This window comes from Enhydra lutris, unplaced genomic scaffold (genome assembly GCF_002288905.1).
Source record: "Enhydra lutris kenyoni isolate GAN:26980312 unplaced genomic scaffold, ASM228890v2 scaffoldscaffold4, whole genome shotgun sequence".
Classification (NCBI taxonomy): domain Eukaryota; kingdom Metazoa; phylum Chordata; class Mammalia; order Carnivora; family Mustelidae; genus Enhydra; species Enhydra lutris.
In genome coordinates, this window is record NW_019154088.1 from 59,622,381 (window position 1) to 59,640,039 (window position 17,659).

General features: G+C 39.9%; 1 protein-coding gene across 1 annotated transcript in view; it reads left to right on the forward strand.

Annotated features, from left to right (window-relative positions):
* The window catches only part of LOC111159679 (spectrin repeat containing nuclear envelope protein 2), a 275,318-nt gene that overhangs the window by 149,104 nt on the left and 108,555 nt on the right, over positions 1 to 17,659 (forward strand). The window contains 6 exon segments of the mRNA XM_022522256.1: positions 88 to 225; positions 6,851 to 7,036; positions 11,439 to 11,561; positions 12,709 to 12,891; positions 15,315 to 15,446; positions 17,116 to 17,310. Of these exon segments, the coding sequence (XP_022377964.1) occupies positions 88 to 225; positions 6,851 to 7,036; positions 11,439 to 11,561; positions 12,709 to 12,891; positions 15,315 to 15,446; positions 17,116 to 17,310 (957 nt within the window).

The following is a 17,659-nucleotide window of genomic DNA, read 5'->3' on the forward strand; positions in this document are numbered from 1 at the left end:
CCCCCCAGGATAACAAAGTCTTTGTTCAAGGCTCATTTGGCTCAAGTAGAAGGTCTCAGACTCCTTGCTGTGGCCTCTCTTTCATAGGCCACAATTAAGATGGAGGAATATCACGACCTTTTGAGGAGTACGGAGGCTTGGATAGAAAACACCAGCCGTCTGTTGGCCAGTCCTACTGACTATGATTCTTCAAAGGGGCTGAGTCAGCATGCCAGCACCCTTCAGGTAAGGAATTTCAGTGTTCCTGAGGGTCCTAGAATCTGCATAATGATTTCATGGTCTAGTTGACTACCACAGTGCTTAGAAAAAACCCTTCTTTCCCAGAAAACCACCTTATCTTCAACCATGCCAGGTGGCAGAAGGAAGCCTGGGAGAGTGGCAGGCTTCCTTGGCAGTGGCAGAAATTTTGGAGACGGGATCTAGTTCTTTCTGTCCTGATAACTACTGCATGACTTTTTGGGTAATCTACTGTTTTCCTCTGTGGTTTCCCCCGTCTGTGAAGGAAGAATGTTGGAGTGATTAGTATTGATGGTATTGGTCAACAGAATTCTACGATGGCTCCCAGTATTGCTGTCCCCTGATGCACACAGTTGTATAATCCCGTCCTGCCGAGCGCGGGCAGGGATAGGAAAGTATGTGATGAATTAGCCACTCTTAATTAGGTTACAGTGTATGGCTAAGGTAATGGGTTAGTCACTCCCAGGAATACGTGATTAGTCATGGTTATATGATTATAAGACTCCCTGAGAACACACCGCAGAGTTCTACAGCTGACTTGATGAAGTCAGCTGCGATGTTAGGGGAGGGTCGTGGGGCTGGGACCCCTGGGCAGCCTTCAGAAGCTGAGAGTGACCCCCTGCCCCAGTCAGTAGCCAGCAGGAAAACCGAGATCTCAGCCCTATGACTGAATTCTCCCAACAACCTGAGTGAACTTGGAAGAGAAACCTCCGTTCCAAATGGCACCTTGATAGCAGCCTTGTGATAGCCTCTGATAGCCAAGGACCCTTCTGAGCTATGCCTATACTCTCGAGCCATGGAAACTAGGAGAGAGTACATTTGTTTTAAGCCATGAAGTTTGTGGTAATTAGTTACACAGCATTAGAAAACGAATTCATAGTTCCTTCTGGTTATAGCGTGCCGTGATTCCAAATGTTCTGTCCTTTTTGGTGCCCGATGTCTCCATGCTAGCTTACAAAGACAAAACAAATGAGAGTATTTTCTTATTCGGGGCCATGACTGCAAGAGATCTTCCAGATGCCAAGTATTAGCTTAAGTTGTACTGTGAAGGCATCGTTCCTTCTCTTTCATATTATTCAACCCCAAGAAAGGGTCTCTTAGGAAAAGGTTATTCTGTCACAATTTTTAGAATAACCAGACCTCAGCGTTGATCCAGCTCCTTATTCTATCTTTAGACTAGCACGATATGTTCCGAGGGAACAGCTGACTTTGTACCTCCCTGATGTGTGAGACTTGTTGGACCACGTGATAACAGTTGTAAAGATGCTGCCTTTCAGCCATCCGTTTGTTTCTCCCCCTTGCCTGTGATTTCTGCCCTCACCTCTCGGGCTGGCTTTCCACGTCCCCATAGCATGTCCTCTTTTATTTTAAATTGCCTGTATTTTTCATCATTTTCAAGGAGTTTGCAAAGACAGAAGAGAGGAATTAATACTCTTTTCCTCAGATGCTTGTTCTGAGTTAAAAAAATTTTTTTTTTCGGCGTGAACTCAAGGGGTGCCTGGGTGGCTCAGTCAGCTAAGCATCTGCCCTCGGCTAAGGTCGTGATCTCAGGGTCCTGGGATCGAGTCCCACATCAGGCTCCCTGCTCAGTGGGGAGCCTGCTTCTCCCTCTCCATCTGCTGCTCCTCCTGCTTATGCTCTCTCACTCTCTGTCAGATAAATGAATGGAACCTTTAAAAAAAGTGAACTCAGGCAAAAGCATCTATACTGTTGCTATCTTCAATTGAGACAGATGTAATGTATGGAAGTATCTCTTAAACTGTTTAGGACATCCTAATTTGCTGACCTTAACCTTATGAAGTAGAACTTAATGGAACTCTAGTTTATGAGCTAGAAGTAGGCACAAGGGGAGGTTGGTTTACCTCAGAATCATCCTTATAAATCCTACAATGGGAAATAAGTCTCAAACAACTAGTTATATGTGAAATTCCCATTTTTCCCTATTTTGAAAATAGTTGTCCTATTTTTATGATATTTTCTATTTTTCTAGTATTCTGGTATTCTAGTCAGGCATTGATTTTTTTTTTTTTTTTTTTTTTTACATTTTTTTTTGATTTGTCAGAGCACGAGCGTAGCAGGCACGGGCACATGGGCAGGGGGTGGGGGAGGGATGGGCCAGATGGAGAAGCAGACTCCCTGCTGAGCAAAGAGCCCAATGTGGGACTCGATCCCAAGACCCTGGGATCATGACTCGAGCCAGAGGCAGACACTTAACTGACTGAGCCACCCAGGCGTCCCAAGCTTTGTCTTTTAATTGCACTATAACCTTCTACCTGGATTGTATTTAAAATAGGTTTTTATAACCCAAAGATGATTCTAGAAAGACTGCTGTTGTAAAAAATTGTTGAAACATCAATTGTCATTGTAAAAATAGAAAAACAACTTGTTTTTAAATACATTTCGTCAAGGTATAATTTACATATACTAAAATACACCGTATATATGTATATGTATGTACATACATATGTATATATTTTTATAGTAAACTCTACCCAGTGTGGGGCTTGAACTCTTGACCCCACGATTAAGAGTTGCATGCGCTACCAACTAAGCCCACCATGTGTGCTAAAATACACCTGTTTTAAGTGTGCAACTAGATGACTTTTGATGAAGGTATACATCTGTGTAACTACCACCACCATCAATATAAAGGACATCTCCATCACCCCAAAATGTTTCCTCTGTCTCCTCTTCTGTCTTTAGCTCTATGAATCACTCACTCTTTGTTTTCTGTTAATATAGTTTGTCCTTTTCCATGGGGTCCTATAAATAGAATCATGTGGTATATACCTTTCATACCTGACTTTGTTTATTTGGCATAATGTTTTCAAGATTCATTCAGCTTAATGTTTATAGAGAGTTTATTCTTTTGGTAGGTGAGTAGTGTCCCATTTAGGGAAATGTGCAATATGTTTATCCTTTCACCAGTTAATGGACATTTGGCTTGTTTCAAGTTTTGGGCTGTGCTAGGCTAGCAGCTTAGAACAATAAACATTGATTATCTCCATTTCTGTGGGTCAGGAATTCAGGCATGGCTTTGCTGAGTGCCTCTGGCTCAAGGTCTCTTGTAAGAATGCAGTCAAGCCTCAGTTTGGGTGAGGGAAAAGACAGGATGTACTTCCAAGGTCATTCACTTGGCCATTGGCAGGCCTCAAAACATGCACTTCCATGGCCCTCCCCGCAAGGCTGCCTCATGGCACAGTAGCTAACTTTACTAACTGTGAGCAGTCTAAAGAGGGAAAGCCCCCAGGATAGAAGCAGTCTTTTTATAACCTAATCTTGGAAGTGACATCTCAGTATGTAAATCAGTAAAGCCAATAGTAAATAAGCTGGTGAAACAGTAAGCCCAGTCTCCATTCAAAGGAGCTGATTATAAGGGAATGAGTATCAGGAGATAGGGATCTGGGGGTCCACTTAGAAGCTGCCTGTCACAGGCTACTGTAGCAAAGCTGCTGTGAATGTTCATATACAGATCTTTGTGTGGATGTATGTCTTCATGTCGCATCATTTGGTAAATACCTAGGAGTATGTTTGCTGACTTTTATGGTAAGTATTTAACTGAATGAGAAACTGTCAGATTGTTTTCTATGATGGCTGGACCATTTTCAGCCCCCTGGCCATGTGAGGTTTTTTTTTTTTTTTTTTTTTTTTTTTTTTAATTTTTTTTTTATTTATTTGACAGAGATCACAAGTAGGCAGAGAGGCAGGCGGGGGCAGGTGGGGGGGGCACGCTCCCTACTGAGCAGAGAGCCCGATGTGGGGCTCCATCCCAGGACCCTGAGATCTTGACCTGAGCCGAAGGCAGAGGTCTTAACCCACTGAGCCACCCAGGTGCCCCTGGCCATGTGGGTTCTAATTGCTCCATATTCTCATCTATACTTAATATTATCTGTCTTTCAAATTTTAGCCATTCTAGTGGTACGTGGTGGTATCTTCTGGGGTGGTTTAAATGGCCTTTCTTTATGACTCACTACTTATTTATGTAATTTACTTGTGTGTTTGTCATTTGTACACTTCCTTTGTGATATGTCTGTTGAAATTTTTAATTGGCCTGTTTGTCTTTCTGTTATTGAATTGTAAGTGTTATTTATAAAATACTCTAAAAACCAGTCCTTTATCAGATACATGATTTACAGATACCCTCCTGGTCTGTGGCTTGCCTTTTCCTTCTCTCAGTCGTGTCTTTCAGAGAGCCAGTATTAGTGATTTGATGGAGTCAAGTTCATCAGTATTTTTCTTTTATGGCTTAGCCTTCTGTGTTGTATCTAAGGAATCTGTACCTAACCCAAGGTCACAAGAGCCTCCTCCTGTCTTTTCTTCTAGAAATCTTATAGCTTTACTTCTTAGATCAATTTCAGGTTTATTTTTTAATATGGTATGAAGGTTCATTTTTTTCTGTGGGAATATATTGAGTGTTCACTATTTGTTGAAAAGACTCACCATTGCCTTACTTCAGTGCCTTATTTAAAATCAGCTGCCTTGGGCGCCTGGGTGGCTCAGTCGTTAAGCGCCTGCCTTCAGCTCAGGTCATGGTCCCAGGGTGCTGGGATCGAGGCCCACATTGGGCTCCCTACTCAGCGGGAAGCCTGCTTCTCCCTCTCCCACTCGCCCTGCTTGTGTTCCCTCTCTCTGTGTGTCTCTTTCTGTCAAATAAATAAAAATCTTCCAAAAAAATAATTAAAAATAATAAATCAGCTGCCTTGTTGAAAATCAGTGTGGGTCTAATTCTCGGCTCTCTCATCTGTTCTGCTGATCCGTGTGTCCTTTCACTGATGTGACACAGTCTGGATTATTGTAGCTTTATAGTAAATCTTGAAACCCAGTCACATAAATTCTACAGCTAGCTCTTTCTTAAATTTGTTTTGGCTAATCTGGATCTTTTGTGGTTCCATGTACATTTTGGAATCAGCTTATCAATATACACAGGCCTATTGGAATTTTGAATGGATTGCATTAAATCTGTTAATCAGTTTGACAAGAATTGACATCTTAACCATATTGACTGTTCCAGTCCAGGAACATGATGTATCTTTTTATTTTGGTCTTCTTTAATTTTTCCCAGCAGTGTTTCATAATCTTCAGTGTACAGGTGTTACACATAAATTGTTGAATTTATCCCTAAATATTTTTTGTTTTGATGCTGTTATAAATAGTATTATTGGTTAAAAAAAAAAAAAAGCATTGGCTTTAAGGTTTGTTTTCCATAAAGTGTTCTTCTAGTATTTTTAATTTGAACAATGTAAAGTTCTGAATAACCTCATAAGTTTTAGAGACATATGACTAGAATTCTCATTGAATTAAGTAAATGTTTTTTCTCATACCGTATTATGTTTTATGGAATTACCTGAAGACTGCATGAGCAGATTGAACATTTGCAGTTGGATACTGAGATAGATATTTTGGTGAAATGTTAGGTTTGGAAGTTAATACATTTAAAAAAAATTTTTTTAAGATTTTATGTATTCATTTGACAGAGAGAACAAGAGAGCACAAGCAGGGGGAGAGGCAGAAGGAGAGGGAGAAGCAGGCTCCCCACTGAGCTGGGAGCCTGATGCAGGGCTCGATCCCAGGACCCTGGGATCATAACTGCAACCGAAGACAGAAACTTAGTGACTAAGCCACCCAGCCACCTCAAAAGTTAATATATTTTAATTGTTAAAAGGAAACAGAAATTATAAAGAGGAATGCCTAAGAAATTATAAAAATGGAGGTTTTTCACTTCCATTTAGTTGTATTAGCTAGTGCTCCTTTGGTGCCCAAGTTATCAGGGTCAACTCGATGGTACAGAAGTCAGTAGCATCGTGTGGGAGGGCCTGAGGAGATCACTGGCACCAGGACTGGCAAGCCACAGGATTGCCTCTTCATTTCCTATACCCACTTCGTTTACCTATTTCTCTCAAATTCATGTTCCCAAAATTATTAGTCCAGCCAATGAGAGAGAGCCTGAATGGCTTCCTTGGCCCCAATTTCAAATTAGCGTTCCTACTTCTGTTACCAACGGCTGTAGGATCAGGGTTACATAGTATAAAGTAGCTGCTGGAAGCCCACCAGAATGGGGTAGATGCTCTTAGGTCATGCAGTGTTGGTGGAGTACCCAGGTGGCTCAGTTGGTTGAGTGTCTGACTCTTGATTTCAGCTGAGATCATGATCTCAGGGTTGTGAGATGGAGCCCCACATTGGGCTTCATGCTGAGCATAGAGCCTGCTGGAGATTCTCTCTCTCTCTCTTCCTCTCCCTGCTTGTGCTCTCTATGTCTGTCTCTTAAAAAGATAAGAAGAAGAATTAATAATAAAATAGTGAATCTTTAAAAAAATACATAAAAATAAAAAAATAAAGTCACCCAGTGCTGTTGAGAATGTAGAGCGTTTAGTGTTCTATTATGAAATGATACGAATAGGTGTTTGAAATACTGAGACAAATTTAAAATTTCTCTAATTCACATTTTTTCTTACTAAGGTATAATTGACACACATTGTATGAGTTTCTGGTGTGCAATGTAATTTGATATTCACATCATCATACATAGTTACAGAATTTTCTTTGATTTAAATTTTAATCAACTTGTTTCAGTATCCTGATGTTCTCTCTTTTTTCCTTTGTTTCCATTGTGTAGATGGCTTTGGAAGATTCAGAACAGAAACACAATCTTTTGCATTCAATTTTCACGGATCTAGAAGACTTGTCAATAATTTTTGAAACCGATGATTTAGCACAGTCTGTACAAGAGTTAAGTCGTCAAGTAGCAGCTTTACAACAAAAAATAATGGAAAGCCTTCCACAGATTCAGAGGGTGGCTGATGTAAGTTGGCACTTTAAAAATGTTATTTCTTATTTTTAATTTATATTTCATTTAGTAAATTAGAGTTATACTGCTAATCAACTCCTAATTATATGGAGACATTGATCTGGTACATTTTTCACTTATGTTTTTCTTTTTCTTTCTTTTTTTTTTTTTAAGAATTTATTTATTGGGGCGCCTGGGTGGCTCAGTGGGTTACGCCTCTGCCTTCGGCTCAGGTCATGATCTTGGGGTCCTGGGATCGAGTCCCGCATCAGGCTCTCTGCTTGGCAGGGAGCCTGCTTCCTCCTCCTCCTCTCTCTCTGCCTACTTGTGAACTTTCTTTGTCAAATAAATAAATAAAATTTTAAAAAAAGGATTTATTTATTGTAGAGAGGGTGAGCAAGTGGGGGAAGGGGGAGCAGAGGAAGAGGCAGAGAATCTCAAGGAGACTCCCTGCTAAGCCAGGAGCCTGATGCAGGGCTTGATCTCACAACTCTGAGATCATGACCTGACCCAAAAGCAGGAGCCAGATGCTTAGCTGACTGAGCCACCTAGGTGCCCCTATGTTCTTATTTCTTGAATTATATTTTACTTTAATTTGCAGCCCATGGTTCAAACCCCATTCTCAGTCCAGAAATGGTCTATTTAAAGGAAAGAATCCTGATCAGATATGCTCACTCTTTTTTCTTTGTCAGAGAGGCGATATTGTTGATATAAAAGCCCAGATTAGCAAAGAGGGAGATAACCTCCCACGTCTTTATTCACCAGTAGCAAATATTTACTGAGGGGGAGCCACAGGATTTTTAAATAATTTTATTTATTTTAGCTTGAGATGTGTGAGGCAGTTATTGAAGGATGAAGTCGCATAGCAGAGGCAGATACAATTAGTCTTAATTATTTATTTTTTGTTTCTCAGTTACATTCCCTGTGCCACACTTACGTAACTTCAGGGAATGATAATCATTAAACATTCTTGGTTATTGAAGCTTATTTCAAGGGTTTTAAATGCTTTGACAATTTTTGATAGAAATTATGCTAAGAGATACTGTATGCTTTTTTATATATTTTTCAATATAAGATGGAAAAATTATTCCAACATAATTTAACTTCATTTCATAACTTGGAGATATCACTACAAAGTTGCTATACTCATTGTTTCATTTGCTTATAAAGTTACATTTATCTGATATTAAATGGCTTAAACTGCTGTGATTTGGAAATCCTCAACCTGATTCTATGTAGTGTTTAAATCCTATCCCCTTTTGTTACTAGCTATACCTTTTGGTGGCTACAGTGTCTCTGCATTGAGCTCTTTTTTTTTTTTTTTTAAGATTTTATTTATTTATTTGAGAGAGAGAGAGAGAGAGAACGCACAAACTGGGGTTAGAGGGAGAGGAAACAGATTGCCCACTGAGCCGGGAGCATGATGTGGGACTCGATCCTAGGACCCTGGGATCATAACCTGAGCTGAAGGCAGACACTTCGACACTGAAGGCTGAGCTACCTAGGCACCCCTCTGCATTGAGCTCTTTATTTTTTTTTTATTATTTTTTTAAGATTTTATTTATTTGACAGAGATCACAAGCACACAGAAAGGCAGACAGAGAGAGAGAGAGGGAAGCAGGCTTCCTGCTGAGCAAAGAGCCCTATGCGGGGCTCGATCCCCAGGACCCTGAGATCATGACCTGAGCTGAAGGCAGAGGCTTTAACCCACTGAGCCACCCAGGCGCCCCATGCATTGAGCTCTTTAAGTAAAGGTCTGAAGGCCTTCTTACAGTGCAAGTAGACGTTAGTATGTAGGGTTTGTAGCCTGTATTCATCCGTTATGGTTTTATAGCATGTATTCTTCCGTGCATGGGGTTTGTAGCCCGTGTGTAGCTTTACAGCACACACTGCAGCATTTTCACTGTGAGGTTCTTGGCTAAGTCCTAGAGGTTGACATTGATGAGAGAGTAACTACTAGACAAATGATCTGTTGTTTAAATTAATCTTGAGGATATTATAAAGTAATTTAGTGACTCTGTATGACAAGAGTTCATTAGGGGTTTGGCAAGAAAATCCTGCCGATATTCCCAGCTCCTTTTGTGTGTGTTTTCCAAGGGTGACTTTATCATTTTACATAAATGATATAATTTTTTAAAATGTTAGACCCACTTGTAATTGTTTAAGCACATTCCAAAGATAAACCTAAAGAGTGTGTAGGTATTGAGAATTTACTTAAAAATTGATTCAGGGGTGCCTGGCTGGCTCAGTTGGAAGAGCATACAACTTTTGATCTCAGGGTCATGAGTTTAAGCCCCACACTGGGTGTAGAAATTACTAAAAATACAAATAATGTTTAAAAAAATGGACTCAGGGCTCTTGGGTGACTTAGTTAAGTGTCTGCCTTTGGCTCAGGTCATGATCCCAGGGTCCTGGGATCAAGTCCTGCATCGGGGTCTCTCTCTCTCTGCCTCTGCCTCCCTCTCTCTGTTTCTCATGAACAAATAAAATCTTAAAAAAAAAAAATTGACTCAGATGCATAATACTTTTCTTCTCATAGTGTAATTGAAAATTGGCCTTAAGAGAAGTTTTATCTCAAGAAGGTATAAGCAGCGCTTTATAGTTTGACATGCTCTTAATAGAATGACATTTTTATTGAAAGCAGTCAACATGTATGTACACGTTACTAGTTTTTTGTTTTGTTTTGTTTTAATTCTAGGATAGTTAATGTACAGTGTTACATTAGTTTCGGGCATTCAGAATAGTCATTCAGCAGTTCTGCATGTTGCTCAGGGCTCATCACAATAAGTACACTTTTAATCCTCTTCACCAATTTCCCCCATTGCCCACCCACCTTTCCTATGGTCCATCAATTTGTTCTCTATGGTTAAGAATCTGTTTTTTGGTTTGTCTCTTTCCCCCCCTCTGTTCATTTGTTTTGTTTCCTGAATTCCACATATAAGTGAAGTCATACGGTATTTGTCTTTTCTCTGACTGGCTTCACTTAGCATTATACTTTCTAGATCCATCCATCTTGTTGCAAATGGCAAGATTTCATTCTTTTTAATGGCTGAGTAATACTCCATTTCTCTCTCTCTCTCTCTCTCTCTCTCTCTCTCCCTCTCTCTCTCTCTCTCTCTCTCTCTCTCTCTCTCACACACACACACACACCCCACATCCTACATCTTCTTTATGCACTCATCTGTCGATGATCACTTGGGCTGCTTACATAATTTGTCTATTACAAATAATGCTGCAATAAACATAGGGTACTATATGTCTTCAGATTAGCGTGTTTGTATTCTTTACCAGTAGTGGAATTACTGGATCTTTTTTTTTTTTTTCTGTTCTACTCTATTCTCTTCTTAGAGTAGAATAGAATTCTGTTCTATTTTTAAGTTTTTGAGGGTCGTCCATACTGTTTACCACAGTGACTGCACCAGTTTGCATCGCCCCCCCAACAGCACACATTTCTTTTTTCTCCACATCCTTGCCATCACTTGTTTCTTGTGTTTTTTATTTTAGCCATTCTGACAGGTGTAAGGAGATTTCTCACTGTGGTTTTGATTTGCGTTTCCCTGATGATGTTGAGCATCTTTTCACGTGTCTGTTGGCCATCTGGATGTCATCTTTGGTGAAATGCTTGTTCACGTCTTCTTCCCATTTTTATTTATTTATTTATTTATTTATTTATTTTTTAAAGATTTTATTTATTTATTTGACAGAGAGAGATCACAAGTAGAGAGGCAGGCAGAGAGAGAGGGGGAAGCAGGCTCCCTGCTGAGCAGAGAGAACCCGATGCGGGGCTCGATCCCAGGACCCTGAGATCATGACCTGAGCTGAAGGCAGAGGCTTTAACCCACTGAGCCACCCAGGAGCCCCTCCCATTTTTAATTGGATTACTTGGATTTTTTGGTGTTGAACTGTATAAGTTCTTTATATATTTTGGGTACTAACCCTTTATTGGATATGTCCTTTGCACATATCATCTCCTGTTCCATAGAATGCCTTTTAGTTTTCTTGATTGTTTCTTTTGCTCTGCAGAAGCTTTTTGTTTTTATGTAGACCGAGTGGTTTATTTTTGCTTTTGTTTCCTTTGCCTCAGGAGACAAAGCTAGAGAGATGTTATGGCCAATGTTAAAGAAGTAAGGGCCTTGTGCTCCTCTAGGATTTTTATGATTTCAGGTCTTACAGTTAGGTCTTTAATCCATTTTAATTTATTTTTGTGTATGGTGTAAGAAAGTGGTCCAGTTTCATTCTTTTCCAGATAGCTGTCCAGTTTTCCCAACACCATTTGTTGGAGATAGACTTGGTTAATTTTTAAGAGGTACAAGTGACAAACATTTTTGGTTAAATAGAATAGAATACATAGCAGTAAATTGTGTTTTATATATTATTAACATTACAATATATAGAATTTTTGTTTCTGAAATTCTAGGATGTGGTGGCTATCGAAACTGAAGTAAAATCAGTAGAGAAAAAAGTTTCAAAAATCAAAGCTGTCCTCTTATCAAAAGAAATATTTGATTTTTCACCAGAAGAACATCTTAAGCATGGAGAGGTAAGGAAGCATGGATCATTATTAAAAACATTTTCTCATAATAATTATTATATTTATTTTTGAATATGTAATAGTGCAATATGATAAAAAGTACTTAGTCTTGCTAGAGTAATACCAAAATAAAGTTGGGAAATAGATAGGAATGACAATAAATACCATGTTTTAAATCATGCAGTACTGTCTGTAAAAAGGTAATTTTCCTGTAAGTTTTTTTGTTGTTTTCATTTAATTTTTTCTGAAAACTTCAAAGTTTGGGAATTTTGCCTTAACATCAAATCCCGGTGCTTAATAGTTCAAGAGCTTGAGCCTCTAAGTCAAGAGAACCAGGTTCTAGACCCAAGTGCATGCTTACAGGCTATGTGACTTGAAGCAATTAGTTAACATTTCTTGGGTTCTCTTCCATATCTGCACATTGGTATTGTGGTGTTTGTACTGGACAATTACGGTGTATACAGAGCCCCAGCACAGGATCTGGAACATATTAAACAGCATACGGACAGTGATGCCCTCTCAGCCTAGCACTTAGGAGCCTGTGCTTTGGAATCAGGTCACCTGGGCTCTAATCCCAGCCCTGCCTCTTACAGTCTGACCTCCAGGGTCTTCTAACTTCTGTGTACTCAGTTTCCTTACTGTGACATGGAAGTTCTGATACCTGCCTCCCAGGATTATATAAATCCAAGTCCTGTTGGAGCAGATGTCAGTCAAGCAAAATATTATTATATTTTTGGGACTTCGGAAATTTGGCAGTACCATTCAATTCAAGTATTTTTTTAAGCGCCTCCTGTGGGAGGCCCCATGCTAGGCTCAGGTGCTCTGAATGTCAAAGACAGCACTTGTCCTTGCACAGCTCACTCAAAGCACCAGTTCTGCAGAGAGGGATGGAGAAGGGAAGAGAAGGAAGGCTGGGGTGGTTCAAACACAGAACCTAGCCCTGGCAGGTTACTCTTGCCCCAGGCCTTCTTTCCTGAGACCTTCAGCTATCTGGTCACAAGTGATCTGAGAATTCTTTTGAGTCTGAGACACGGAAATGCTTTAAAAATGAAAACTATAGATTAAAGACTAAATCATACAGTATTTTCATTTTGTACAGACTTATCAGTGGCCATTTCTTTTCATTGATGTATCATGCTTATCTGATGCAATTAAGGTCATACTTGAAAACATCCGTCCGGTGAAGAAAGCCATTGCTGAACTCATGTCTTACCAAATGGAACTGCGGAGGCCCCAGGCAGGAATGAAACCTCTACCTGTGTTTCAGCGAACAAACCAGCTTTTACAGGATATTAAACTGTTGGACAATGTGACTCGGGAACAAAACGAACTATTAAGGGTGAGCCATTATGAAGATGGCAGCCAACTTACTGGCTGAAAATGTGTGGCAAAAGATGGTTTTGTTTTCGGTTTTAATGGTTGGGTCGGTGAGATTCTTATGACCCTCAAGATGCCGCCTTTGTTGATTCCTTTCTGTTCTCTTCCAGTCTTACTATCCAGGAGGAGGCATTTGATGAAAGAGAGTATCTTACTGCTCAAATGCTCAGTTCTTACTCTTGTTCGGTCCGAGGCACTAAAGCATAGTTACGATCTGTTTGATTCTATCCTACAGTTATTGAAGACCTCCACAAGTAAATACTGTGGGGAGAGATTTGAACCTGAGCAGTATATTTGCAGTTTCATGAGACGCTTACAGTAGCCAGCACCACAATAACCTCTCTATACATCTCAGTTCCTTTTCTATTAATCATCTCATTTTACTCTTTAACATATGATACAGATAGAGGAGGCACCTTGCCTGCCTTATTTTTCCATATAAGGGGACAAAAGTCAGAAGGTTAGATGATTTGCTGAAAGACCACGGAGTTAACTTGTGTCCAAATCCATTTGTGTGCAAATAAGACAGGAATTTGAGTTTCTAGACTCCTGGTATCATTCATTCTCCATACCAGGGTCTCTTCCTTGTAACTGGTGACATCTTTCAGCCTCTCCCCAGAAAGTTGGTTTTTTGGGCGTTTTTTGTTTTGTGTTTTATTTTATTTATTTATTTTTTAATTCTTATGTTTTGACTGATCTCCAGGCCCAAGTCAGGAATAATTATTAGATAGAAATTACATTTTTCTTTGGTTTGCTTTACTAGATTAGTAACCACTTTCACAAGAACAGAAAGTTGCTGAAAGAGCCTTAAATTCCACAGATTTTTCAACTCCATTGGTAGATACCACCCTACTCTCCCAACCACCCACTGGCTTTTCCTGATTAGATGGGCTGGAAAAGGAGGAGAAAAGGTTTCTTTCTCTTTTTCCCCTACTTCAGCCGCCACCTGATTATAGGGAGAAAGCTGCTCTTTGTCCCTCTTCAGTTCATTCCTATTTAGCTGGCTACTCTGTGTTCTCCTAAGATTTGAAGATACTGTAACTCTGGTTTGAGTCTTAACTCATAGAGTCTCTCTGTCCTGGCTACTGACTAGCCAATGTCATTTCCTAACAACCACAGGGAGAAAAAAAATCAGGTGCTCTCTGTACTGCTTTTTAATATGATAAAGAGAAGAAAACAAAGAGATACAAAATTTGATCTATTCTTTTTACGGTTTTTTTCTGCTTTTTTGGTTTCTGGTCAGGAAAAGAAAATAACAGTTGTAACTATGCTTTTAAGTGGCTTCTTCATAGGATGAGAAGAGGGGAAATAGAAGAGGAAATTATATTTTGTGTCAAGTTAGGTCTCAAACTGTGCTGCTAAAATTTTCCATTGTTATTGTGTAGGTAGAAATACATCTCATGTATTTCAAAATTAAGTAAGCCAGTGGTAATGAAAATCATTAGAATATGGTACATTTCTTTTTATTTCTATTTTGGATATTGTAAGTGCCCTCATTGTGGAAAACAAGACAAATTACTTGGGGGGTGGGTGGGTAATAGGATGTAGCTTGTTATTGAGGGCTGGGGATCAGGTGTGTACAGTGAACATATTTAGTTATTTCTAGCCTACAGCTAAAATTCTGATTAAATATTAAAGAAAATACAAGGAAGAATTCTACACTGGCCAGGAACTTTGAAGTTTTAAAAGGCATTTTGCTTCATTGTGTAGCGTACCAAGGAAATAGCTGTCTTTTATCATTCTATCATACTTGGAACATACAGTTTAGTACACAGATAGGTTTGAGCCTCACTACTTCTTGACACTAGATTTGGTGTGTTGTTCTGGTTAACTTTGCCATTTCCTCCTACAAACTCAGACTGCTCTTGAACCCTCAACCTCTTACTCATAAAATGCACATCACTAATCCTACGGGGCTGCCAGCTGAGGACATGGTTCAGTGGGAAAATTCATCATCTCTCAGATCACATGCCATTTCCATTCCGAATTAGTAATGTCACCTTTCTGTGTGGAAAGCATCACATGGAGCAGGCATTAAAAGAGCCTGTATTTTCATAAAACTTGGCAACTTCCTGTTAACGTGCCATAAAATGCTTCCCAGAATAAGCCCACTAAACCGGAAATACTTAAGAGCAAAAGCATGTCTTACTATGCTTGTACTCCAAGCACTGCTCAAGGTGTCCCGGCATCCAGTAGAGCAAGAAAGTCAGGTACCAGCTCTATTTCTCTCCGTATTTAGGCTACCATTTTCTCTTGGAAACAGTGTGGGTGTGTATTTGTTGTAATTGATTGAAACTTGTGGTGGGGGTGGGCATTGAAAGTAATCCATGAATCTAGTCCTTAGATTATGACAAAGATTCTTCTTTTGGGGGGCTTATTTTATAGATCGTCATAAAACAGACTGATGAATGCAATGAAGACATAGAAAATTTGAAGCAGATCTTAAATAATTATTTAGCTGAGTTCTCCCATGAATGTGTATCACCAGACCAAGCTGCCAACCTGACAGAAGTACAGGTATGTCTCTTTCATTTATTTGCCCTGCAGTTCATTCTGTAATCACTCACCAAGCCATTAGTGTCTAGAATCTGCCTTGGGATGGTATGATGTGTTTCTTCCTTCTCTCTTCCAGTTGAAGGTACATTATGTGTAAATTCACTTTCCATTCCTGTTTCATAAAAGAGGTGCATTTGGGTCTGAATTTGCTCTGCTACTGAAGAAGCTGGTGTAACACAGGATATTTGAACAACCTGACTTTCCATCTCACTTTTTGAGATGGGGGCCAGGCAGGGTAGGTGGGCTGGGCTTTTTGTAGGTAAAGACCCTGAGCCCTGTTGTAATGAAGACATATACTAAGTAGTATTTCCATATGCCATAATTAGCAACATCCTGTGGACCCAGTTATAGTGGTGTTCATATTGACTCTCTACTGCTAGGCTTTTTTTTTTAAATTTAGTCTTTATTTTTGAATTAATGTTTCTATAACAAAAAACCTGAGTGTGTGCCAAGTGTTGTAAAGAGCCGCGTTTATCCTACTATCGAGCTGATTGGGCAGGCGAATGCTATGGTATTCCAAACCAGGTTGTGACACTTGCTAGCTGTGAGGTCTAAAGTGAATTACCAACAGAGGGGTCGAAGGGGACACACCTATTAGGTGTGGACTCAGTAAGGCAGACTCAACATTAAAGACTCAGTATGGTAAATCTGTTAAATTTCCCATTACATTAAAAAATACGAGGACCCCAAAGAGCTTTGGTTTATGTGAATCATATCTGCTGATAGAGAAAGAAATGAAAACTCAAACATGTAAAAATAATTTAGTTTATTTTAAAATAAAAATAACCCATTACATATTGATAGAAATAACATATTTTTATGGGAGAAGTTACAGTTTCCAAAAGAATATGTGGTGAGAGGAGTTTTACATTTTTGCAAATCTCAAATGTCTGGCTTGGTAGAAGACAGCTAGGTTCTCGTCTGCTTCTGCATTCCGTCTGTTGAAGTATGTAGTTGTGTTTGAAGTATATGAAAACAACCCAGCCTCTCAACAACATGTACTTGGAAAAGAAAGGAATATTTTAATAACCCTTCTGAATAATTGTAGAGATTCTTTGAAACTAAACTCCAACCAGTGGAAGTTACTCCCAGTTTTGTCATTAAATGGAATCCAAAGCCATGTCATTGAACTTTCATGCCCTTGGATTAAGGTTCATTGGCCTGTTTGTATTTTGAATGGATCTTCTAACCGTGCATGGTTTTATGACATCATGCTTGATTGTGTGGAAAATTTTGTTTGGCCAGTTACACAGATCCTCCAAATATGTCAACCTTTCAGTAGTTGATATTTAAAAAATTCACATTTGCTAATATTAACACTTACCTTTGCAGAAAACTCTGTTGTGTTTTCTGCAAAACTAAGTGTTAGTATTAACAAATGTGAATCTGATGGACCGGGTGTCCAGTGAAGCTAAGTTGTCCTATGAGGGAGCTTATAAACCCTTGCCAGGTCATTTGGCAACACAGCCAGGATGGGGAGGAGCTGTACCATCCCAGACATTCGCTCCTGGCTCTGCACACCGAATAGCATAGAACACTCATCACCCCCTTACACCAAATGATGCAAGCTCCTGGGGGTAGGCAGCAGCCTCAGATGGCTCACAGCGATGCAAATGCTCTTTCTGCACAGGGAGATATCGAAGGTATGGAAAAGCAGATTCTGAGTTTGAACCAGAAGAAAGAGAACCTGCTGGTGGACCTGAAGGCTGCCATACTAACCCTTCACCAGCATTTACAGCAAGACCAACCAGCATTAGAACAAGAAATGCCGTCAAGTGGAGCATCAGAGGAGGAGGGAGTGGCTGAGAGGGATTCTGAGTGGAAGGTGGGTAGGACTTCAGGCTAATGTTGGTCCCACTCCCCCACAGGAGTGCTGAATCGGTGTTATTTGTCCCCTGAAAAGCCTGTGGCATCTAGGGTGATGGCCTACGGGAATTTTTTTTTTTTTTTTTAAGATTTTTATTTATTTATTTATTTGACAAACCGAGATCACAAGTAGGCAGAGAGGCAGGCAGAGAGAGAGGAGGAAGCAGGCTCCATGCTGAGCAGAGAGCCCGATGTGGGGCTCAATCCCAGGACCCTGGGATCATGACCTGAGCTGAAGGCAGAGGCTTTAACCCACTAAGCCACCCAGGCACCCCTGGCCTATGGGAATTTTAAAAGTGGAGCTATTT